Source organism: Sphaeramia orbicularis, chromosome 12, assembly GCF_902148855.1.
Source record: "Sphaeramia orbicularis chromosome 12, fSphaOr1.1, whole genome shotgun sequence".
NCBI classification, from domain to species: domain Eukaryota; kingdom Metazoa; phylum Chordata; class Actinopteri; order Kurtiformes; family Apogonidae; genus Sphaeramia; species Sphaeramia orbicularis.
This window is the reverse complement of record NC_043968.1, coordinates 58,750,251-58,776,779: the sequence shown is the minus strand read 5'-3', so window position 1 is coordinate 58,776,779 and position 26,529 is coordinate 58,750,251. Positions and strand designations below refer to the sequence as shown.

The following is a 26,529-nucleotide window of genomic DNA, read 5'->3' as shown; positions in this document are numbered from 1 at the left end:
AAAAAAAAAACTTACTAGTGTAAAATATATGGTGAGTTGAGAGAGACAATCACAATACATAACAGACATGACAAACTGTGAAGCTGAAACTGAAGCACTGTGGTACTGTTTATCTTTCAAATGCTCATTGTGGTCAGTTTCAGATGCTGCAGCTCTTTCATAATTCATACTTAGAGTTCTTGTTTGTTCAGTATTAATTGTCAGCTTTGTAAATCCAAGTTGGACTGACTGTACATATCCTGACCAAGGAAAATCAAATTCTCACTTTGTGCAGTAATCTACACCTGGCTTTTCTGCCTCTGTCCATAATAATATACATTATATAGTTTAAATGTCATCTAAAATTAACATTTACTTGCAACATAGTACAGCAAACTATTGCAATATAGCAAAAAAAAAAAAAAAAAAAAAAAAAAAAAAAAAAAAAGTCTCCGTTTTGAATGTCTGGGGTCACCAGAAATTTGTGATGTTAAAATGGGGTCACAAGCCAAAAAAGGTTGGAAACCACTGCCTTAGGAACAGTTATAATATTATAGTCATATTCTTACTGTTAAGCACAAAATATGTGCTTTTTAAAAGGAAGCTCTAAAAAATATAATACACTGTTGCCCATAAAGTTGGTATAATTTTGTTTTCAGACACATTCCCCTTTTTATGCCTATATATACATATCAGTCATCACCTTTGACCACATGTAATGATTACTTACTGAGTCCCAGTTGCACTTACTCTATCAAGACAAAATCACATTCATGAGGTACATATATTTTATTTCAACATTATGGGCAACAGCCTATATTAACATTATATTCTACTTTCATTGCGCTACTACACCTGCATCTGACCTAATTATTGATATCAACTAACTAACTAATTAACTATCTAATTAATTTTTAAATATTTAGTTGTTTAAAGGCCAGGTTTTTGTCATTAGACGACAAACAATTTAAAAAAAAAAAAATACTTTTCAGTATACTACAAGTAGATTTTTCTTTTGTATGGGAATTATTACAGTCGGGGATATGTCATGACTTGCGGCAAAACAAATGTGTTAGTGTCAATATTAGTGTCAAATATTCACACTAACCGAAAGAAAATGCGTTCTTCATTTATGCATTGATTTGAATGGGTTTCAATGACACTTTTTGCGCTTGTAAAAAAAAAAAAAAAAAATCTAATTAAAAATACACAGTTTTGCCAAAATTCATATCATATGAACGAACACAGTCAAAAAAAAAAAAAAAAAAAAGCAAGTTCCAGTTGAGTGGAAAGGGGCGGGGCCAGATGTGACAGTCAACAGGAAGCAGATGTTGTCGGTGTAAATTGATGTTATCAAAGTGTAAATAGTGTTGTGTGTTTGTTAGAAACTCCTCTTTTTCGCCACAGTGAGTTGCCAGTAGTTGGGTAGGCTCGATAGTTGTGTCTGTATCCGCCTCGGTGACTTCATACTTCGGCATGTAGCTTCGTGAACGGACTCAGCGCGAGGACTTTCCACGATTTAGCAACCCAGCCCAACAGTGTCCTTCTGCTGTGTGTGTGTGTGTGTGTGTGTGTGTGTGTGTGTGTGTGTGTGTGTGTGTGTGTGTGTGTGTGTGTGTGTGTGTGTGTGTGTGTCTGTGTGTGGAACACATTCACACTCAGCTGTGAGACATGGACCCGGACACTTTCATCTACGACGTGCCGCCGATTGTCATGGAGACTTTCTGTAAAATCATGGACGGAGGAGACGACAGGTTCGGATGGCGAGGACTGGGTAAGAAACCGCACACAGAAGTGGGTCTGGTTGAGTACATGTGTCCTCCAGAAACACCATCAGACTGAAAAACAGATCATCTACAACTGATAATCCATACAGCAGTCCACGACAACTATACTCAAAACTCTAACCAGTCATAACATAACATTTAGCTAGTGATTATTATTGGTGTTGTTATTATGAGTAATATTATATTTACTTTGTATTTATTCATTCATCTCTTTATAACAGAAAAATACTATTTAATTTTAATATTTAAAATTTAATCATTTGTTACTTGTGCCAGTATCAACATTTCCTGAAAATTTCATTCAAATCCGTCTTTAACTTTTTGAGTTATCTTGCTAACAATCAGACGAAGCCCCCCCCCCATCACCACCAAAATTTAATCATGTTCCTTGTGCCAGTGTCGACATTTCATGAAAATTTAAAGAAAATCCGTTCATAGCTTTTTGAGTTATCGTGCTAACAGACAGACAGACAAACCCTGATGAACACATAACCTCCGAGGTAATACACAGAAGAAGAATAGATGAAACATTCAAGTACAGTCTTGTGCAAAAGTCCTAGTTAAATATTAGGTTTGCTGGTTGCGTAAAGTTATCATGTCCACACATATGCATTTCTCAGTCTTTATATTAATAACTAATCAGGATATATGCGAAGTATGTGAAGGAGTAAAAATATAAGTTTAAAGGGGAAAAAAAACTCCTATGAGTCACAGATGAGAATTGTGTGTGACCTCCCTTTGCACTTAACTTGTCATTTTGTTCAGACAATATGAGATTTATTGCATTAGTTTTCTGATATTTTGTGCTATGTTTGGGGCAGCGGTGGCTCAGGTGAAAGAGCAGGTCATTCAATAACCAGAGGGTTGATGGTTTGAATCCTCCTGTCCCAGTCTGTTTGGTGGTGGTTGAAGAGGTACATATGTCTCTGTTAGTGTGCCCCAGGGCAGCTGAGGGTACACTTGTGTCTTATACCATCAGTGTGTGTGACTGTGGAGTGCATTAACAATGGGTTAAGACAATATGAGCTTTAAGTTCCTAGGAAAGAGAAAGTACATAAATCCAATCTGTTACTATTAGCAGATTTCACTCAACACATGTCAGATGTTTGTGCTGTTTCTTGTCCTTCAGTTGATATCACACTAAACCACACTTTAACCTTTAGAATACATTTAGTTCCTTTTTTTGTGTGTCTTTTGAGGCTGTGCACACATTTCTGGTCTTTACTTGTTGTATTTTAACAAAAGCGAATGAGAATTATATGTTTATGCTCATTTCAACCCTCCAAAAATAACAAAGCTAAAGGAGGCCTAAGACTTTTCCACAGTGCTGTATACTACTAGGTAAAAGTACTAAAATCTATATCGGCTCTATCTTATTTGTCCAGCATAATAGTAACATTTGGTGCATTAATTACATGTGATGTTAATTTTTTATCATTTTATTCCTTTATTAATGGTAGCTATTAACTAATAGTAGTTTGATGATCAATAATCATAACCACCAAATATATACAGGGTGGGGAAGCAAAATTTACAATGAACATTTAGTTGTTTTTTCTCAGCAGGCACTACATCAATTGTTTTGAAACCAAACATATATTGATGTCATAATCATACCTAACACTATTATCCATACCTTTTCAGAAACTTTTGCCCATATGAGTAATCAGGAAAGCAAACGTCAAAGAGTGTGTGATTTGCTGAATGCACTCGTCACACCAAAGGAGATTTCAAAAATAGTTGGAGTGTCCATAAAGACTGTTTATAATGTAAAGAAGAGAATGACTATGGGCAAAACTATTACGAGAAAGTCTGGAAGATACTATTAAAGAAGAATGGGAGAAGTTGTCACCCGAATATTTGAGGAACACTTGCACAAGTTTCAGGAAGCGTGTGAAGGCAGTTATTGAGAAGGAAGGAGGACACATAGAATAAAAACATTTTCTATTATGTCAATTTTCTTGTGGCAAATAAATTCTCATGACTTTCAATAAACTAATTGGTCATACACTGTCTTTCAACCCCTGCCTCAAAATATTGTAAATTTTGCTTCCCCACCCTGTAATGAATGGTAAGACTACACTTAACAAGACATACATCATTCTATTGGATTTTAGTGCTTTCAATATTTCATATTTATATTTGTGTAGATAAAAATGAGCTTTTTTCCATAGATTTAATGTTTTGTGGTGATGACTAATGCCAAGGCCTAAGTTGTCAAATATCTACAATATCCTGATCAGTTATAAGGCATTTTCTCTGAATTCTGGGTTAAGGGATTTAATTAGGGTTTTTTTGGTGAATATGACGTACTTCTGTAGACTACAGGTCTAATGTGAGTGAATCACAGGGGTAGTCACTGTTTACCTTTAACTTGGGCGACCTGTATCACTGAAACAGCCATATTACATCTGTTAAAAGAAGAAGCTCACAACATTCATAGAATTTATAATGCTAGACTTTAGTGTTGTTTTATGGTGTTTTGACTTGTTGATGACCATAAAAAATGTAGTATTATGATCTACAAGAATGTGGGAAATATACAGTCAGTTTATGTATTTATTGCATTATTTCATGTGAGATTAAGTGTTGGATTTAGGAGTTGATTTATTATTTGTAAGTTATTATTTAAAAATAAAAGCATATTAATTTTTTTGGGATAATTATACTACATGTGATTTTCTTCAGGATAATCCTCTTGATATTCAGTAACAATGCAATATTCAATATTGTTTTCAGATGAGTTCTTACTTCATATGTTAATTGTTGCTGAGAAAATTGTTTTTATGCGTGTGCATATCCATTGTCATTAATTTAAACACAGTCTATTTCTTTATTAAATCTGACAGAAAAAAACAAGCATTTAAAGCATAGGCTATAAATTTAAGTTTGATTTTTGGATCATATTTGCACACAAGATAAACCTGATGGCTTTACAAGTCACATTTATTGCAAATGTTGACTTTTCAGTACTTTGTGCCAGGGGTCTGATTGTAATTTCCAAAGCTGTGCATAAATCTCTGATAAAAATGTTTACTATAATATCTTTTACATATAATACCTGTAAAAATGTCTCAGAGACATGTTTGATGTTGCTACAGCCATTGTGTATCATGGTTTATTGTATGGCAGTGGAATAAATCATTGTACATTCTTGTTTTCTGTACATCGTGTTTTGTCTGTAAGGGTGATGTGACACTTAACCTGTGTTCTGTGTCGTTTTGCAGCCATCCGAATCGCCCCCACTTGGTTAGAAGTCCACATGTTGGAGCGTCTGGAGGCAGCGGGTCGGAGTCCCACCAGGGAGCTGCTGTGGTCCTGGGCCCAGCAGAACTACAGAGTTCAAGACCTGCTGAAGGTTCTGCAGGACATGGGCCACCATAGGGCCCTGCAGCTCCTCAACGATCACATACAAAGTCAGTGACAAGCGGTTAGAGTGTCACAGTCATATTTTATTACTGCTTTAAGTCACATGACTTGAGCATGAACTGACTAGTTTAGTGGACAAAAGTCAAGTCTTTCTACTTCCCTCTTCTGGTCCTTGTGTTGCCATTTATTTATGTGCTGCAACTACACACATAAAATCACAAGTTTTAACAAATATGCACATCTTTTTTTTCTTTTTTTTAATTGGCAAGGATTTAATCATATGTGTAAAAGCAAAGGTGCTGCAATTATCCAAACAACCCATATGTCATATGCCACAATGATAGTGGACTGAGCAGACCTGTCTCCAGTGATGTCACAGCTCTGATGAAGTGTAAAAATAGGTCTAGATAGTAAAGACTAGGGCAGTTTCAGAAAGTGACCTTAATGTATTTCCTCAAATAAAGTCTGCGAATCAGTTTCAAGCAGGATCTCTACAGCAACCAATAAAGGCCAGTCCTGAAACAGTCCAGGTAAAAAATAACAAGGATAGACATCTGTATGTTAGGGCCAGTTAAGCACAATAGACAGTTCTATTGTTTTAATTTGATTATGTTTGTTTGTTTTTATTTCGAATATCAATATTTAAAACCAAATACAACAAGAAAAAATAATGTATAAAAAAGAAAAAAAAACATATTTGAAAAGGAGCGGGATGAAGTTGAACTTATATACTGCTGCCCCAGTGTTCAACAATGTAAAGCTGCTATTTTCAACACTTTGTTCTACATCAGTATCTGAAGTGTCTCTCTCTAATCACTGTCTAAAGAATTCAGCAAAATTGTTTTTAGTAACGTGAAAAGACTACAGACTAAAAGTCCTGTTAAGAAATGAATGGTTTCGACCTTTTAGTACTTTTCGACCAGGACCATTTCTACTTATTAAATAAAAGAAATTAGAAATGAGGACCCCGCAACAAATAAAGGCCTTTTACCTTCTGCAGCTGAGGTAAATATAAGCCCTGGTCATTAGTGGAGGAAATCCTGTAATGTCTTGTGTTAAATGCCTTCAGAACTTTCCATGCATGTTTTAAATGAGGATGAACTGACATGGATGTAAAGTTACGCTTGACTGGGACATTACTGATAGTATTAGTCATAGTGTGAAAGTGTTGCAGGGAACTTAAAATGCGTAAAGGAAATCTAGAGCCCCTTTCTTAGTTCCCCTTTGTGGTCCATGTCAGGGTGATGCCATTATCAAGGGAAACGGAACTTTAATGGAAAATCTCTGCCATTTCTCTTTTTCAGAGCCGCATCTTCCACCTGTCAGCCAAAAAACAGAGACCACAGAGCTGATGTCAGCCAGTAAGACAAAGGTAGAATTCTGTGGTAATTTGTTCAAATGTCAAAAACAGAAGAAAGACTGTATGACATGTACGCTGATGTATACATGACAAATTTGTTTCTCTGATAAGGAATCCTTCCAATCAGTGGAGAGATCAAGTCACGTACAGAGTCTCAGTAAGTACACGGCACATTCAGAGGAAAGGATTTACTTAAATAAAAGTATGACAACCAGCATCTCTAGAGGTTTCCTGGACCACTGAGTGCCTTCCTTTCCGAAACTATATAACTAATATACAGCAGCACAATACTGGCAAAACTGACAGTGCAATGACTTTCTGAGATATGTGTATCAACATTGGCAACAATAAATGCACAAATCAGTAACAATGCATTTTATTTATAGCCTCCTTTGAAAGTTCTCAGGGACACCTTACAAGACATAGTTAAAAACAAACAGCAGTATATTGAAATATCTTAAAAACCAATAAATCAGTGAAGGAAGATTAGAGTAGATTTTAGATTTGAGGTGGGATTCAAAGGTGAAAAGGGAGTCGATGTTGTTAATGTTTTATGTGAGAGAATAACTAACAGCTCCTTCTCAAAGATTACCCATAACTTTAAGTCTTAATTTAAATATTTAAAATAAAAAAAAAAATCCACTCCCTGTACAGTTTACATGAACATGGAAATAAGCTATAAAGACCCAAACTGGTTCTTCACCAGGCTGTAAACATGTTTATAGATTGTAGATCAGAGATTGTTGCACACTTTAATCAACCTACAGAGTGGGCAAGGAAATCAACTAGATCAGTTTGATTTAGATACATTACATTTGTTCCTTAAAGACCTAGAAAATTTTTTTTGGCAACTTCCAAATGATTTTTTCAACATTAACCTCCCCCAAGGGATTTATCACCATTTTATGTAATATTATCCTCTGCATTTTTCATTTTTTATTAAAATCTTTCCTATATTTAACCCATAAAAACCCAGTGCTACTTTTGTGCCAGTTCCCAAGTAATTTTTTTTCTCTATTTAACCTATCCTAAGTGATTTATTGCTATTTTATTATAATATTATCCTCTGTGTTTTGCAGTTTTTCAGTGTCAATCAGGTATTTTCCTATATTTAATTTAGTAATCATGTAGAAGTTCAAAAAAGCTCAAATAAAAGTTAAGGGTTAATACATTGGAAACAGAGAAAACTGATGAAAAAGTGACTTTTTCTACAAAATATCATTAACTGAACATAAGCTTAGCCTTTCCATCCACTATTATTGATTCAACTCCGTGGGTTTTACTGGTGAATCAAAGTTGTACAAAGTAACGGTGTTTCCACATTCACTACGGAGCCTCTGAACGTCCAAACAGGTCATATCTGATGACCGTGAAAAGACGACAAACTGTATTTTACACTAATTATTTGCATGTATTGATAGGCATTAATGGTTCCACATGTGTTAAACAGTTTACATCAGTAGATATTTATGGTTACCAGTGGCTGATTGGGTCTTTGTGGGTTAATTAAATTATTAATTTGTTGCTAATAAAGAATTATTTTTAAGGCAAAATATGTCTCTAACTGCACATAAAAACAAGCATCTTCGACCACTGTCATTTATCAGATTACACAGATTTTACTGGTGAATCAGGGTGGCAGAAGTTGACGATGTTTCCACGTTTACTACGGAGCCTCTGAATGTCCAATTAGGTCATATCTGATGACCATGAAACACTGAAAAACTGCATTTTACCTGAATTATTTAAATCTATTAATAAGATTAGTGGTTCAAAGGTTATTCAACAGTTTAAATCAGTGGCTGCTTTTGGTGACTGGTGACTATTTAAGTCTATTTAGTATAAATGTAATTTTGTTGAAGCTCAATAAATAAATGTAGGAAATTCCACCCTTTTTTACCGTAATTTGCCTACAGTATGTGGTGAAAAGTTAGTCAGGTGTGATTCCTGTGGAATTCCCCATTTCATTCATATTCATTGGTGTTGAAGCTCGACTAGCTACACATTGCGGTAAGGATGTGTGAATGAACACCCAACAAATGCTGTGGTTTAACTCTGACTTCTGCTGAAAACTCTTGCTGCAGACGAAATGCCACCCAGCATCACTTTTCAGGATGTCGCTGAGGCAACCAGAAATTTTCACACTGACATGAGAATCGCAGAGGGATACTTTGCTGACGTATACAGAGCACAGAAGGGAGATCAACTATTTGCGGTGAAGCTCTTTAAGCAGGTGAGCTATGCACTGATTTCTGTTTCTTATTTACATTTTGTCCAACATACTTGTGTTTTGTGCTGTTTGTATATTACAGTGACAGATAAGGCTGTTACATTTACATTTAAAGTTCCATCTTGCATTTGCAAACAAAAAAACAGTAACCATCTTAATTCAGGGTTACATGTTTTTATCTACTGCAACAACTCATCAGAATCACTTATCACAGTTGCAGGAGCATCAAGGGTTAAAAACACTCAATAAAAGTCATAAATCTGAAGATACCTATTCTTCTTCTGCAGCTTGCAGTCCAAATCAAAAGAATAAATTTAAATATAAATGAGCTGATGCCGTTTCACACTGCCATGGTGCAGTGAAGCTGCTTTTCTGCATTGAATCTAATCAGTGATTGGTAATTATAGCTGTCGTTGGTGTTCAAATCCCACCACCACCACCTGTCTGAAAGCACATAAGTGCCCAAAAAATGGCTACAAACTTTTCAGTCTAGACTTCAAAGCTGACACTGAAAAGTTCAACATACTGTACATGAATGGCAAAAACTGAGCTGTAGGAGGATTTATGTGTTGATTTTAACCAAAAAAAATTTATTATATGTACTGTATATACAGCTATATGTCATTATTATTAGAAAAAAGCACAGAATAAATACAGCTTTTGCCAGGTTTATTCCTATGCATTGTTTCAGAAAGCAGGTTTAGTGTAAAGTCCAAGTTTTTTCACCTTCATATGAGGGAATCTCAGGGTTTCCAGTTCCTCAGAGTGAGTTCATTTTAACTCTGGGTAAAGTTTTTTTTTTCCAGAAAACCCTTGAAATCTATGCATCTCTTCCATCCTGCTCTCTAACTGGTGGCTTCATTTCCTCTTTCACACAAATGACAAAGACGGCAAAAGTATTTTGTCTATAATCAGAATACCTTTGCAGATGATATGATAATGTGTGTCCAAAGTGTGGATACATTAATAATGCACACATTCATTAGAGTTTAAGAGTTGGAGATAGTATGGTCTTTTCAGGAGCGCAGAGAATGAAGAGTGATGGTTACTCCTGTGTGTGGAGGCAGATTCTGATTCTACGGATTCTATTTCTACATATTCTGATTCTACAGATTCTTATTGTACAGGTTCTGTTTCTATAGATTCTGATTCTACAGTGGCCCGTCTCTGCTTTTGAATAGAGACATAACCTGAGGCAGATACTGATTTCCCACTGGTCTTTACATCCAGAGTCAGACTGTTGCTGATGGAAAACAGTAAATGCCATTTCAATCAGAGTGTGTAAGCAATTACCAAATTATTGATAGTTGAATAATACAGTATGATTATGCACTGCAGTGATGAATTTGAAATGTGACCTACACCCTTACGTTTACACATTACACTAGATTTATATTCAGCGCTGATTAAAATCTGTCCATTTTCATTCTTTTTGGGTTTTTGTTTTAACGTTTATGTGCACGTTGAGAGACATATCTGGGCTTGTCAGTTCACTAGGAGGGAAACTGTCAATCTCTATACTATGAAGTAAAACTGGTATATAGTTTTTTTTTTACATTAACAGCTTCAGAGATGAAATATGTTAAATCTTGCATATTTTGATGAGATGGATAGGGAAACAAATGACTAAAGTGTCGGTTGGCTAATGTTTTAGAGAGATTTTTCAAAAAGATTTAATTTAGGGTCATTTGCCTTTATTCAGCCAGTACAATGAGATTAGGGGAATGACATCCAGTAAAAAGCCTCAGGTTTGAGTGGAACCCAGGCCGGTGGGTAAGGTCCTGACCTACTGTTCATGGGATGAGCTCTACCCGGTGTACCATTAGTGTGACCTGTTTAGTTTCACATGATAAAGTGTTACTTCATAGGTACTTACAGTGTGGTTAGAAGGAATGTGAAAAGCACATTGTAATGTGGAGACAGAATTTTGAAGTAGAACTAGTATCTCAGTGGCAAACATTCCTTTTGAGACAATACCCATTCCCATTAATTCATAGAATTACGCATTTTGACTCAATACTTGTAAATCTTGTAAACTTAAGCCAACTATCACTTTTTACTTAATTTTAATTTATTAGTGACCTGAATCTGGCACGGTTTGACTATTTTTGTTCTGGAAGCATTTAGCTTGTAGACCAGTGTAATATAACATAAAAACACATTGTGTGTGCTACAGGCAAATAATCAGTAATTATCTGTGTCTTAATGTGCAGAGTCACACTGATGGAATATTCAGTTATGTTAAAGGTAGGATAGTGTAAGTAAATGCTGAGATGTCGTTCTAACTACAGATGATTCAAAATCTGCCTCATACATGAGTCTGTATCTTGTAGAATATTCATTTATTATTCATTCCTGTTTTTGCCTCTTGTCAGATCATAAATTAAATAATAATCCAATGTGGAAAATCAATGGCAAAGGATGAATGACAGACCAAGATTATAATAAATTATTAATATTATATAATTTATAATTCTAAAATATTGATATATTAAGTAGACTAAGCTCTTTATACTTTACAGCCGCTAGGTTTTAAGAAAAGTCAATATAGAATAAACAAATTCATGTACTGTATTTTTGTACATGTTAATACAAAAGGTCATGGCAAATCATCTCTTAACTCCTTTTTTCCTTCTCCAGGTACAAACTGAGCTCAGAGTTATCAGCCTTGGAGTTGACTAAACTAACTCTGATGACCTGAAACTCCTCTCAGGGTTTAGTCACTCACAGTTCAGGGTTTGTTAAACATGCTCTGTAGAACAGGACCCTAGTGTCCATACTACAGCGCTGTTAGGATCCATAAAACTGGTATTTATAGAAACCTCAAATCTATTTTAGCTTGTAATTTCCACTTTTGTGCTGTCTTGGAAACAGTGACGCTCGGCCACTGGTGCATGAGCGTTTCAGGAAGTAAACACAACATTAGCCTTCACTACCAGCTGTTCATTCAACATGGAATTATAGACGTGTCTGAGTCACTGCTGTTACAGGCTGCTGTGCTGTTTAATTCTGCTTTTTATCATGGTAAGACTAACTACAGCCACAACAGCCAAACTGTTATTTAGACAATCTGCGACAGTTCCTATGTCGTTCTGCTTTATCAGTTCTCATCCTGTGATATGTGTTTTAAACATTTTAGAATGCATCACCCCAGAAACTTTGCTAAAATGATCATATCCTCCTGAGACCCAGCAATGCATTTTTGTCCTCGGTAGGGGACTTGACTTTTGCAGCTGTACTTTAAAAAATGTTGTCCGCTGCAAAGAACATTCCATTAAAAAATTAAATATGTATCCGAAAAAGCTGTTGGATTGTGCTGTTTCCAATCAAGACAATTATTTGATGTAAAAAACACAAAACTTTAACTTTCCTGGGTCTGAGGAGGATATGAAAGCGCTGATTCTCTGTATTAATGCAGATATAGCCTTTTCCATCTAGTTTAATTTCTTTCTATTTATCTACAGGTTTTTTTTGTTCTAGTCTGTTGAAGTCTTTCTGAGTGTTTCCATTAATGACATGATACTAACAGTACATTTCATTCTAAAATAAAAATAGTAACTATATAAGAGCTTTACTCTCTGTAGTATTTGTTGTAATGTCAGGTAATAATTAAGGAAAGAGCTCTACAGTACTCAGCACTAGGGGTGTTAGAAAATATCGGTTCTGCAATATATTGCAATATTTTATTTCACAATTCTGTATCGATATTAAAAAGTACTGTATCGATATTTGTAGGTATTTATTCAAATGCAGATATTGTGGAGGTTCATTTTTGTTTTTTGTGTTTTTTACCTCCATCAAGGAGGTTATGTTTTTGCCGGCTTTGGTTTGTTTTTCTGTTTGTCTGTCCGTGTGCAAGATAACTCAAAAAGTTATGGATGGATTTGGATGAAAATTTCAGGAAATGTTGATACTGGCACAAGTAACAAATGATTAAATTTTGGTGGTGATCAGGGGTGGTGGGGTGGCACGGGGGCCCACTGATCTGCCTTGGCGGAGGTTTGCCCTCTCTGAGTGCTTCTAGTCTGTATTGTGTGTATCTTATTTATTATTTAAGAGTTTTATTAAATAATGGTTATTTGATGCATCCTAAAAGCACTTTTTACTGTCTGAGAGGCAGATATTAGTACCTTTGTTGGGATTGCACAAAAATAATGTTCTGATGTTAGTTATGAACTAATAGAATATGAGCATTTGAACAGGATTTTAAACTGTAATGTCTGTAAAATATAATTTAAGTTTAAAAATGTGTTTAGTATTTGTGCGTATTTCAGGTGTAATTCAATTCTTCCAGGAAATAATCATTTAAAAAAAGAAACAAACAAAAAAATTGCTTTTTTATCAGTATCATGATATATCGTGATATATCGAATCGTGAACCTAGTGTTGTGATTTGCATCGTATCGCCAGATTCTTGCCAATACACACCCCTACTCAACACTGCGTTTGTGAGATAACTAACTAGAAGGTCTTTTCCAGACAAATGGTGTGTCCTGGAAGAAGCTGTGGAATCTGTTCAGACAAGACATGGAGGTTCATCATTTGTATGTATCTGTCATTCCTGCCACTATGAATACTCTCATCTGAGCCTTTATCGTATCTGATCTTCAGTGCACTGTGGTGTTTTGCAGCATCAAACACCCAAACATCCTGGACTTGTGGGGCTGCTTTTCTGAGGAGGACCGTTATTGTCTGGTCTATCCTTACCTTCCAAATAGATCCCTGTTCCACAGACTGCACCACCAGGTAGATTTATGTCGTGTTGTATGAACCTCTGTTTACCTGCTGAGCATCATATTTCACCTGATCGTCAGGGAGCGTGGTTTATTGTTTTGGATTTTTTACTACCACATCCCTGAACAGCTACTTGGAAGTACTTTCAATTCAAGAAAACAGGAAGTGAACTTCAAACATGATGTAACTTTGTATGTATGTATGTATGTTATTTTTAGAGGATTTAAGAGCAGAGGTAGCTTTATTATCATTACAAAATTTGTGAAAATGTAATGTGTTTACAGTCCAAAGTATAGACAATCCCCATCATTATTTTTTTCTGAGCTTCCAAAAGACAAGGTGTTTGGGGAGTCCTCCCACTAGAAAATATGATGATTTTCAATGAAGAATAATTAATTTTGCATAATTTTGGACCATTGTTATTACCATAGATCTACAGATATCTCAAAGAGCTAGAGCAGATAATAAAGACAAACACAATTCTTGAAGACAAAACCGGCTAAAGACTTACGCTTAGGAGTAATTCCATGTTCTCCACAGTGACTTGTACCTTAATCTATAACAGGATAGAAAACCGTAGCTATTGTGTACTTTGACTTCAGTTATTTTAATGAAAACTTACTTTAAATTTTTTTCTGTTAGATCTTTGAGTAGTAGCATACATTTAGCTTTACAATGTATTAAAACTAAATCAAAAATCATGTAACAATGTTTTATTGGCTTCAGTTCTAACAAAAAAGACATTTATTTATTCACTATTACAGGTAAAGTTAGGAATAATACATACTGAAGTGTAAACTCACAGGATCAATGTATAGTCAATACAGTGGATGTACATTTAAACTGTTGTTTAACAGGTTCTACCTTTAAATACAGATTCTCTCCATCCAGACCATTAAACATGTCTGTTTAACAGAATTAAGAATAAAAGCACAGGCCTACAGATACATTTTTACATTTATTTTTCATGGAATGGACATTTTTACCATGGACATGTTTTTTAATATAGCTGTGAAATTCTTGTCTCTTACAGAGGACAAAGTGCATTGCTGGGTCACAGGAGGACATGTTAAAGTGACATTTGAATTTTAGTTTGTTATATCTTTAACGTACAGTATATGTGCAAAAGCCTTGGACAACATTAGGTTTGTTGGTTTAGTATGTGCATTTGTCAGTGTCTGTATTAAAATCCAATCTGGATGTATGAGATGTATGTACAATAGTAAAAACAGGAGTTTCAGGGAAAGAAACAGCTTTTACAAACCAAAGTGGTAGAATTTCATGTGACCTCCCTTTGCATTTAATATATCTATATCTTTAACCTTTTTGTTCAGACGATACTATTACCTCAGCCAAGGAGGTTATGTTTTCATCAGGTTTTGTCTGTCTGTTTGTTCATTTGTTTGTTTGTTTGTTTGTCTGTCTGTCTGTTAGCAAGATAACTCAAAAAGTTATGGACAGACTTGGATGAAATTTTCAGGAAATGTTGATACTCTGAGTGCTTTTCTAGTCTATATTGCATTCATTTTTTTTCATTTTATTCCAGGTTTCATTCAACACATGTCAGAAGTTTCTAATTGTTTGTGCAGCTCCTTGTCTTGTGTTCAGTCACACATATTGACTTTAACCTTTACAACCCATTTAGATCAGTTTTTTGTGTGCCTTTTAAAGCTGTGCACATGTTTCCTGTATTTTCTTGTTGTATTTGAAGAGAAGAGAAGAGAATCAGAATTAAATATGTATGCTCATTTCAACCCCGCAAACACAACAAAACTAAAGGTGGAATAAGACTTGCACAATACTGTGTATTTAATATATAGATAAAAGATTCTGAACAAAGCATGTCTTTTTCAGTTTCAGTCTGTTGACTTTTCAACAGGTCCAACAAATATGAAAAAAACAAGAAACAGTTCCTCTGACAGCGGAGAATGATGAATCTTTTTGGTCCTTCATTACATTCTGTCATTTACTGCAACTGATCATAAGGTTTATATTAGGGATAAAACATGTGTCATGTCATCATCTTACACAAAGTGCTTCAGGATGAGATGTGAACACGGCCAGACATACAGAAGGGGAATTTGCTCAGTGGGTATTGCGTAATCACTGAGGCTGGGATTTCCATTAATTTTGTTTCCCATTACACCATACTGTGACAGGAAGTTGATCTCATCATCACAAATCATGTTTACTCTAAGCTTTTCACATCCATGTTATAGATTTGATCTTGATGTCTCAAGTTATTTGGAAATCTATAATATGTTGAATGTTGTTCATGTACAGGATGGACAACCCTGCCTGTCCTGGCAGCAGCGTCTAAATATCATTAAAGGAATCGCAAAGGCCTTGCATCACCTTCACAACGCCCAGCCCTGCCCCGTGATCTATGGTAACATGCGCAGGTACAACCCACTGAACCATTCACATCCATTCCAAGCACAAGCACAAGCACCAGAATAAAACAGCACCACCAGTTCCAAACCTGAAGCACAGACACCTGCTGAAGACTGTTTTGCTGCAGTTTCACCCAGTCCAGTTATAATATATGCCAAATTAGGAAGTCCTGTTAAAAAAAGCATCAAAAAAGTGGAAGCACATTCTGGATTAAACTTAGAAATGACATAAATCAGGCTGTCATTTGCTTCCATTCCTGATTTTCAGAGGTTAACTCACTGTGTCTTTTCTGCTCAGTTCTAATATACTTCTGGACATCAACTTAATGCCCAAACTGTCTGATTTTGGATTGGCTCGACTCCGTCCTCACTCTGCAAATCACAACTTCACCATCACTTTGGTGACCAGTTTGCACAGCAACATGGGCTACCTTCCAGAGGAGTACACCCGAACTGGAAGACAGTCCTTCAGCCTGGACGTTTACAGCTTGGGAATGGTGATTACGACACAATCAGACTTGGAAGCTGTGTTATTACCACTTAATTCTCACCATTCTTTGAACTGAAACTTTGGCATTTGTCAGTATATTAGATTTTGTATTATCCCTAGTGTGACACTGATAGTTAACGGTAGGAAACTAAATATACTTAAAATAAGCTTATTAAAAGTCTATGAGAATCACTTTTGAGGTATTTAATTCCAACTAATAATGTTCTAAAAATAATTCAGGCCTAGACTAGTACATATATTATGTAATTCATGTGAAAGTATAGTATAAATAAATGTTATAACAGCCTGGAATACTGGTTTTAAAAGGTAGTAAACCATCTATTATACTTCTGGGGTCCTTACATCTTAATGTGATTATACAAAATATGGGCCACAGATTATTTACCGGAGAAAACAACTTTTCCCCTTGTGTATTTTTTTATTGCTCTTAATAAAAATTTTCTTCTTCACAGGTTATAATGGAAACAATAACCGGACGTAAAGTCATAGAGGATGTTCCTAAAAAGACATTTCTGGTAAGTCGATGCTGTTTATACTGTAGATGAAGAATAAGGGGAAATAAAAACTAGATGTAACAAGTAAAATAGATAAAGCATCTGTCAAAAATATGTGCTGGAATATTGAAATCAAAATTCAACTTTAAAAATACATTTAAAAGAAAAAAATAAGCAGTTGATGATTGTTTAGCAGTCAGTTATTGTAAAGTCGTTTATTCATATACAGTACTGTGCAAAAGTCCTAGTCCAACATTCGTTTTGTTTATTTAGTAAAGTTATAATGATCACACATGTACATTTCTCAGTCTCTGTATTAAGGCTGTGGACATATTTCCTGTATTTTCTTGTATTGAAAGAAAACTGAATGAGAAACAAGTATATGTATGATCCTTTTAACCCTGCTAAAACAACAAAGCTGAAAGACTTTTGTACAGTACTGTATGCTTTATCTCATTTGTTGTAATTTAATTCAATCTTTTATCTTATTTCATAATTCACTCTCCATAAAATATCAAGAAAACTGAAAGAAAAAAATTAAGAATATAAATTATATGCTTTTCCATGAACAGATTTGGAACAAATAAACCAGGCTGTGTCATGTTGTCAGGAGGTTTTTATACATTCTACAGTACACATGACTGTTATAAACAGAGTACAAGATGTAGAGCAATATTTATCCAAGAAAACAGCAGTCAGCTGACCAGTTATGAGAGTTAAATGTTTACTATGTTTTAATTTATCTTAAAAATTAGTTTCCATTCTTCTTTACAATAATAATACTAATAACACATTTTATTTATGAGCACCTTTCTTAACACTGAAGGTCACAGTATAGATAAGAGCAGAAATACAAAGAATTACAATAAATAAAATACAGAAATATAATAAAAGATGAGTAAACATGTACTATGCGTTTCTGGATTATGCACATAAAATCTTTTCAACAGGATACAAACCACCACTTTTTTGTGAAATTTTTCCATGTCCATAAATGTTTTTCAATGTAAATAAAACACTCTGAAAACATATCTATTGAATTAATGTGACAGTACACTTGGTAATCAGACATTGGAAGCTGCTGCTATAATAATAAATGTCACAAGTTATAACAGGGTTTCTGCAGGTCATTAAAAAGCATTAAATAGATTTTGCAAAAATTAAGGTCTTAAATGGCATTAAAAACCTTAAATTCGATGTCCAGAGGCATTAAAAAATTAAGTACACTTGATGGAGAAAAAAAACAGTTATTCATGATTTATTTTGATTATATAAACATTTAATAATTTTGATGTGGGATGTGAAGGTAACAGTGGTGCCAATAGTAATCAAGGCACTAGAGGCAGTAACCCCAGAGCTGAGTGTATCTCTCCAGCAGATACCCGGAACAACATCCAAAAGAGCACAGTCCTAGGAACAGCTAAGATCCTGCGCAGAACTTTCAGGCTCCCAGGCCTGTGGTAGACTGGTGGGCGAGAAATATACATATTTTACAATATGCATATTTTTTTTAATATAAACCTGTTTCTGCAGTTGAACATGGGCATCAAATTTGTTTAAAGTGGTATTAAAAAGGTCATTAAAAAGCATTAAATTAGATTTGCTGATACCTGCAGAAACCCTGTATAAGGCAGAATGGACTGAGTTAGAACATTTTAACCAATTTATGGATTATCAGTGCTTTTGTCTGTGCGTTTGTGTGTTCTGTCAGAGAGATTTACTGGTCTCGGAGGTGGAGGACAGTGGAGGTGTGGACTCCTGTCTGCAATTTTTGGACCCCACAGCCGGACAGTGGCCATCGGCCGTGGCCCTTAAACTTCTGAGCCTGGCACTCGACTGCACTGCGAGTCACCACCGCAGCAGACCCAACATGGAGAACGTGAGCAGTGAACAACCGTGCTTTAAACTTTTATAGACAACGTGTAGCAAAACATGTCAACAATCAAGTTAGCAACACATTTAGCACGTCGCTCAAATACAGTATGTAACATGACTTTTCTGAGTTAGCTGGAGTCTGTGTTAGTGGTAACATTAGTGAAAGTTTTATCCATTAATCCTCGTCTTTCCCAGCTCCACCGTCTCATACAAATACTTCTCCCTCCAAAAGTCAAGAGAGTGATGACCAAAATGGCAAAACTGAGGCTCAAACATAGACTCTCTTCCACATACTAAGGATAACGTCGCAGTGGCTACATCCACTTCTTAAATAAAGTACTGGAACTTATTAAAGACCGTTTCGTTCTTGCTGCAAGACATGATGACTCTGAACATATAGTTATTTTTACACAAAAAACAGAGTCTAGAGCTGTGTTTTCTCTAGGTTTCAGAAGGCTGAGGTACTATCTGTGTCCCCACATTTGTACGTGTATGGGTTTGGGGAGCCTCCCACAACAAAAAAATATAATTGTGAATAAATAAATATAAAATTTCACATAATGCTTTACTATTATATTGTCACATCTCTGTATAAATGTTTGGAAAAGCAAGACCAGATGATAAATACACATCGTCCCAATATGAACCAAATCCAACCAGTAGATTTAAAAAACAACAACAAAAAAAAGTAATTTTACTTAGTTTTGATGTGAATCACACTGGTTTTACTTTGATTTGACTTAAGTGGTTCTCAAGGTGTCTGAGGCTGCTTCCATAGGAGTCCAGTTTAAATGGCTGTTCACTGATGGGTTCACATTTTCCCATCATACCTGTAAAAGTTGTATACTTAATCAGGATTAGCTCTAAAATCTTATAAAGAGGTCTACCTCCCTTCAGCAGATGAACCTGAGAAAACTGTCAAAATGTCAAACTCTGCATAGTAAAAGTCACAGATGACAGTTAAACCAACACTTAACAGTACTTGTTTACAACATACTTTATTTTCAACTGTCACTGAAGAGACAGTGAATTAGATAAATACTATACTTTTTTTAATTCCCTTTTTTATTTGAAAATGCAATATAAATACACTCGCATCAATTTCTTCAAAAGTATTTACAAGAGGCTTTTCCAGTGTTTTTACATATTAATAACATTTGTGTTACAAAGCTATGAAGGAGGGGTGGCTTATTGTCCAGGTGATACCTCAAAAGGAAAATGAATTAATATATGAGAAACGAACATACAGTACATCCAGGTCAAAAATAAAAATGATAGATGCACTCAAATTAATTCAGATCATACTGGTTTTACAGACTCAGTTGATTTAGTCTAAATCTTGAAAAAAAAACTAGGGCTGGGCAAGTTAACGCGTTATTACCACATTAACGAATTCATTAAATAACGCAGACAATTTTTTATTTTTTTTTTATCTCATGTAATGCTGTTTTATTCTAACTCCTATTCTTCTGCCTCTGCTTGTGTGCGTGTAGCGATTAGCTCGGCAGATAGACAACAGGTTTCCCAAGAAAAGCAACATGCTTAAAACTTCTCTCCAAATCTTTTACTTGAGACTCACTGTAAAGCTGCAACATACATATAAAATATGTCTCAGTTCTGTTCATTGCCTTAGTACGTTTACATGGCATTATACATTTAAATGAATGGGAAAAAGATCGCTAGCTCGATGCTAACTTGAATGGGAAAATCCATAGACACACTAACAATTAGCATTTACTGATTAACTTAACGTCTTTTTATCCAGCAACAAAGGTTCACATCAGAGATATTTTATACTATTCATTCTTACAACAACTGAACATAAAATACTCACAGGAAAACGTTTTTCAGGCCATACAAACAGAGTGAAAGAAATGTGTCTGTTAGTTCCTTCTTATGTCCAAACTGACTACGGGAACACCGAAAGGACAAAACATACGTTAGTGTAATTTATTCCAACCACCACAGGGCCCCCTTTGCTTGCCGGTCTTTTCCATGGACATTTTCATTTTAAATGTCTTCAGATGGTGGGGTTGATAAGGCCAAAGTTGTTTGTAAGCACTGCAGTGTGGAATTATTTTTTTACCACCGGAGTATTTCAAGTCTGAAATATCACTTAAAGGCAATACACACTGTTGATGCCGGCAACCCCCCACCATATAACTATGTGATTAATTGTGATTTATCACAGAAATCCACATGATTAATTGCGATAAAAAATTTGAATTGCTACCCAGCACTAAAAAAACAATTCTTTTTGCACTCTGACAGAAAAGGACAACTTTTCCATGGTGTAAAACTCATATACAATGTACAACCATTCATCGACAGTGGGGAGGGGTTCTACTTTTAACCATTTTCTTGTAATGTTTTTTTTTTTTTTTTTTACTTGCTGCCAATAGTATATTTAGTCATTTCTTCTCTTTACAATTCCAGTTTTTAAACTCTCTATCACCCAAATACAAAGTTTCACATTTGAAAGGAATATTTGTTCCAAATACATTGTTGATGTGTTTGTAAGTCTCCTGCCAATAGTTTCTGATAACCTGACAATTCTAAAAGATATGATCAGTTCCACTGGTTAATAGTGTACTTTTACATTTTCTTCAGGTACTTCTGACCCTGAGTCCACTGCTTCCTCCGCCGAGCTGTCCCCATGGCGACCAGCCCCGCAGCCTGGATGATGGAGCTCAGTTCAGTCCCCCCTCCTCCTCCTCCTCCATCCCTGTGGAGCATGATGAACAGTGCACCCCCCCTGGTTCTTTGACAGCAGTGGAACCCTGTGAGTGCAGCCAGTCAGAGGTGACGTACCTGAGCGCCCAGAGTGAGGAGGCAGTGGATCTGTACAGCAGCTGGCCCGTACAGTGCAGCTGCTCAGCTGCTCTGACCTGTGACGACTGCAGAGCCAACGGCTTCACACCCTCCTCTCTGCAGAGTAGGTACAGTTCAGACACTGATTAGATCCATATCACAGCGGCACACTCAGAACATCATGTAAGACTTGGCCAGACCGAGTGAAATGTATGAACACATTGTCCACCTCAAGAGAGATAAAGCTTTATCTTTTAACTGCATCACTGAAGAAAGTTCCTCTTTCATTGACTGTATTTTCATGTAATTAGGACTCCACATGTTGGAGCCCTGTTGTTTGTTTTGGAACTTTTAGTCCTCTGTGTAATTATTATGTATTATTATTAGGTTATGTAAACCTGGTTAACCAAAGCCTGAACATGGTTTAAAAAAAAGTAATAAAAGACATTAAATAAAAGATATTCACACGGTGGCTATTATCCTCAGATGTGACTCTCAGCATGAAGAGCTCAAATATTACTAGCAAAAGTACAAAACAAGTTCCATACTCAGAATTTTTCATCATTTACACATGTGTTTGTTTGCTTAAAAGATAATTTTACAAGTAAATTCAATTCCAGTTTGTTGCAAAGCTGTTTAAGTATTAGACTGTGAAAATATATTAATATAAAGACTACACATCTGAAAGTCACAGAGTTGACATCATTTTGACTTTCTCTGCGATCTGCGATTCTGAAGATCCACAGTTAACCCCATAGTGATTTTAATCCTTTTTAAAACCTTTTAATCTCACTCTTGAAGATTAAAGTACAATGTGCAAAGGTAGCAGCTATTTTGGTGCTGGTGATGCGTATCACTGAACGGTTTCACACAAAGCTACAGGTTTCTTTATTATCTTTAATACAAAATGTGACGTTATTGGCTAAAAAAAAATGACCCTTTAAATTAACAAACATCATGTGAAAACAGTGGCACAATTTATAGGATAAAAAAAATCTCTTGCCATTGATCATCATTTATATGTTTTCCAGTTTAAGTTCCATGGACCACAGTGGAAGGGATGGGGCTGTCGCAGTCTATAGACACATGTTTTTTCCACAAAATTGTAAAATAAACCCCACTTTTTTGAGCTTTCTTGTGGATTTTCAAATGTGATAAACGTCAATGGACACCCATAGTAAAAAATTTTGGTAGTGTTTTAGGGTTTTATTGAAAATACTAGAAAAGCACTCGGAGAGCGCAGACCTCCGCCAAGGCAGATCAGTGCCCCCCCCGATCACCACCAAAATTTAATCATTTGTTCCTTGTGCCAGTATCAACATTTCCTGAAAATTTTATCAAAATCCGTCCATAACTTTTTGAGTTATCTTGCACACGGACAGACAGACAGACAGACAGACAAACCAACGCCGGCAATAACATAACCTCCTTGGTGGAGGTAAAAAACATTTAAATATTGTGATCTAAACCGAGCCGTGTTTACTAAGTGGAAGTCATTGGGATTATTTGAATGATGTGGATGTGACTAATAACTGATTCATTATAACAATGTGCCATGACTAACTAATGCCGTCATGTTAGAATTCCAAATGTTCTGTGTTTTTTTTATTCTCTCTGTGTGATAATTTTCTGGTGTGTGTTTCCAGGTGATTTCTGCACAGTGGAAAATCCAGCCAAGGAGAGACTGAGGACTAAGATAAGTCTGTACGACAGAGAACAGATTAACACAGAGGAGCTGTTCTCTATGACGGAGCCGCTGTAAAGATCACACTTCCTGTTCAGTCCTTGCAGCACATCACATTGTATTCTGATTTTCATGTTTGTGTGTTCTGCGTTAGCAACCGCTGTTCCTACTGAGGCCTGCGATTTCACAACATCACTCATTACAAAACACCATGACTTCAGATGATGAAACCTCAGATGTGGTTTTACATTTAGAGTAATAGTACTTATGATATTCTCACACTTTTCCCCATGTGACCAGATCCTGTGAGAGAAAAAAAGTTGTTCAGCATCAAGAGACATCTTAAGGTCAAAAACATGGTAGAGACACAGAGGTAAAAGTTTTAGTCTCCAAACACCAGTCTATAGATTAGATTGTACACATATGTCTGTATAGAAAGCAAACACAGAAGTAGTAGAGTGACTTTAATTTATTTGTAATATTATACATTTTCATGATTTTGGGATTTTGACAGCTGAATGCATGAAGTTAAAATTTAGAACTGTAGAATTTTCCTAATTTAACTATTAAATTCCCTGACTATTGTCATTATCTGGACAGACATTGATGTAAAGTGAGACTTCCCTGGTTCACAGAGACAACTGCAGGCACTGATTCCTGTTTTGTTTTTGTTTTTTTTAATTATTGGATGAACTGATCTTTGCTCTGAGAGTCTTCCTAAATCCCCCTGAACTCAGACTCCCAGAAATGTTCAGGTGGATGTTGGAGTTTGTCTGCATTTGTAAATACAGGCCAGGATGTATTAAAATTTCATCATTATTGTCATTTATTACAATCACTCCATATAATATATTTATCATAACAACTCATCATAATTATTTCACCAGGATCATATCATTTTCATCCAGTTACCGTAGCCATAATTCTTGAAAAATGCACTTAAGATTTTGACAACAAATGAACAATATGTTCCTTAAAGGCAGCTTTATGTAGTATTTGTGCTTTCAAAAAATAAAAAGTGACCTAAAAGTATCATTTGAGTGTTTAGAATAAAGCGCATATGCCAAAAATGCCTTTGTATTGGATTGTAGAGATATGAACTAAATCTGTGGATCTGTGGATTTATGACCACTAAAGGGAGTAGTGAGTCACTCTATTGGTCTACCATGGTGAACACCACAGGGCCTTTGACCAAAGCATCAGAAAGTAACCAGATGAGAACCGCTAAGAAACAACTTTCAGAGTCAGAGAAACTGGTGTGGAAGTGATAACATCTAGAAGCGCTGTTGTGGCTTTCACCACTGGACACAGCTCTAAATGAAAAGAATTTAGTTTGATGCTAAAATCACAGCATTTCTTCCACATGTGTGAGGTTCATTATGACGCTTATGAAGGTATAAAGTTATGATGTGATTGTAAAAACTGTGTAGAATGATTTAAAGGGCTGGTTTAGACATTTAAAGCTTCTGCATTAGCCCACAGTCATGTATGAAGAGGTCAGAGATTAAGTTTGATGATTTTATCACAGTTTTCAGCACAATTCATAACAGATTTCCTCCCATGACTGATAGAGATGATGAAAAGCTTAAAACAACACCAATGATTAAATTAACAACGTAATCAAAACAAACTACTCTTTGGGAAATATAATGAAATAACTACAACATGCTCAAATCTGCTAATATGCTAATCCAGTCAGTGGACTAAAATCAGTCTCGCCCGGGCCACATGCTCCATCAGAGAAAGGAAAAGGCTGGAGCAGAGGCCTCATAAAGGGGTGGGCGTGGCCTGATAGGTGAGACCAGGTCCTGCCCCTACACTAACAGGAAGTGCCGTTTTCAAGAGTGATGTTATTATGTTTGCGAGTTTCTGTCTAAAGACACCTATCGTGTCAACTTGCAGCTGACGCATCACATGAACATTATGGTAAATGGATTCAGACTTATAAACCACATTTCTACCCTTATGGTACTCAAAGTGCTTTACACTGGGTCACGTTCATTCAGTGATACAGTCTGTGGATATAATAATATTTATTCACTGGTGGTTTTGATATTTATATGTGTATTCTAGTATGTGACTTCTCCCTGATGTTGAGAGTTTAGAATATCAATACTACATTAACCCCCTTTGACAGAAATGTAGTAATGACCTGTATAGATAAATCTCCTTTTCTACCAGGATGTTAAGCTTATTATAAAATATGTACCTCACAATCTCAGCTAGGATTAAGGAGGAGAGGGAAGAGAGCTAATGTGACAAAATAATATTGCAGCACACATTATATATTCTATACAAAGAATGAAATGCTTATATCGTGGCCTTATTAAGTTACTGGTGTTCAAGAGCTGTGACACGGACTTGACATGAAATCTGTTGAGTCTGTTATGTCAGAGTTCACATTGTTATTTTCAAGCCCAGTCCATGTAATGTCACTGTCATCTTCATTTTATGCATTAATATATACATTTAAAATACATAATAAACTTTTTATTGAATTTCAACCAGAACATCTTCCGTACATTCTGCTTTCATGCATCTTTTTTTGTTAACACATCAAAATCCTTGTGGAAAAACCATTTCTTCGGTCTTGGAGGTGTTCAGGAGGAGGCAGTTCTTGGGATGCCGGTCACAGAAGGTTTTGGTCAGGACCCTGTATTCCCCCTCTTGTCCATTCCTGAAACACACCACAATACCGAAGTCATCAGGATATTTTTGGATGTGACAGGAGTCTGTTGTGTACAATGTGAAGAAGGAAGGGATCCAAAACAGAACCCTGTGGAGCCCCAGTGCCACTCATTACTGTACCAGAGACACAGTTCCCCAGAATGATGAATTGTGGTCTTCCTTCCAGGTAGTCTGTGATCCAGGAGACAAAGGAGGGATCCATGCTCATCCCTTGGAGCTTGTCTCTGATTTTTCAAATTGTTTAATCGCCATCAAACCCTCAGTACTCAAAGAACATAATCCTCACACAACCACTAGACTCACCCAGATAGGAGACGGCTCTGCAGCATCATCCACACCAATGTGTTCATTGTATGCAAACTGCAGGAGATGCAGACCGTACGACATAGGGACCAGAGTCTACAGTTAGATCTGAGGTCTTAGTATTTCAACACCATGTTATAAGAGTTACAAAAGAAAGTAGATAGCAAAGATAGCATTTTCACAACTTGTAACCTGTATCCACTGGACCCCCTCCACTGCTCTATGGCCCCCCCACAAATGCTGAGCCCCATGAATTTGTCATGTTAACACCCCCTCCCATGACGAGGAAGGGGACAGATCCACGCCACAGA

General features: G+C 35.9%; 1 protein-coding gene across 3 annotated transcripts; it reads left to right on the top strand.

Moving 5' to 3' along the window:
• The first annotated feature begins 1,318 nt into the window (after positions 1-1,318).
• irak3 (interleukin-1 receptor-associated kinase 3) lies at positions 1,319-25,726 on the top strand. 3 transcript variants are annotated; one of them, XM_030150926.1, is made up of 14 exons: positions 1,319-1,531; positions 1,616-1,753; positions 4,994-5,182; positions 6,440-6,507; positions 6,607-6,652; positions 8,580-8,728; positions 13,205-13,269; positions 13,357-13,471; positions 15,743-15,861; positions 16,151-16,349; positions 16,816-16,878; positions 18,569-18,736; positions 21,343-21,667; positions 23,190-25,726. In XM_030150926.1, the coding sequence occupies exons 2-14, from the start codon at positions 1,651-1,653 to the stop codon at positions 23,303-23,305; spliced, it is 1,725 nt and encodes a 574-aa protein (XP_030006786.1). In that variant the 5' UTR covers positions 1,319-1,531; positions 1,616-1,650; the 3' UTR covers positions 23,306-25,726. The 3 variants fall into 3 exon arrangements, with proteins under 3 accessions (XP_030006786.1, XP_030006785.1, XP_030006787.1); XM_030150925.1 differs by having other exon boundaries at positions 1,319-1,753; XM_030150927.1 differs by having other exon boundaries at positions 1,319-1,753; positions 21,343-21,671.
• Positions 25,727-26,529: the final 803 nt, after the last annotated feature.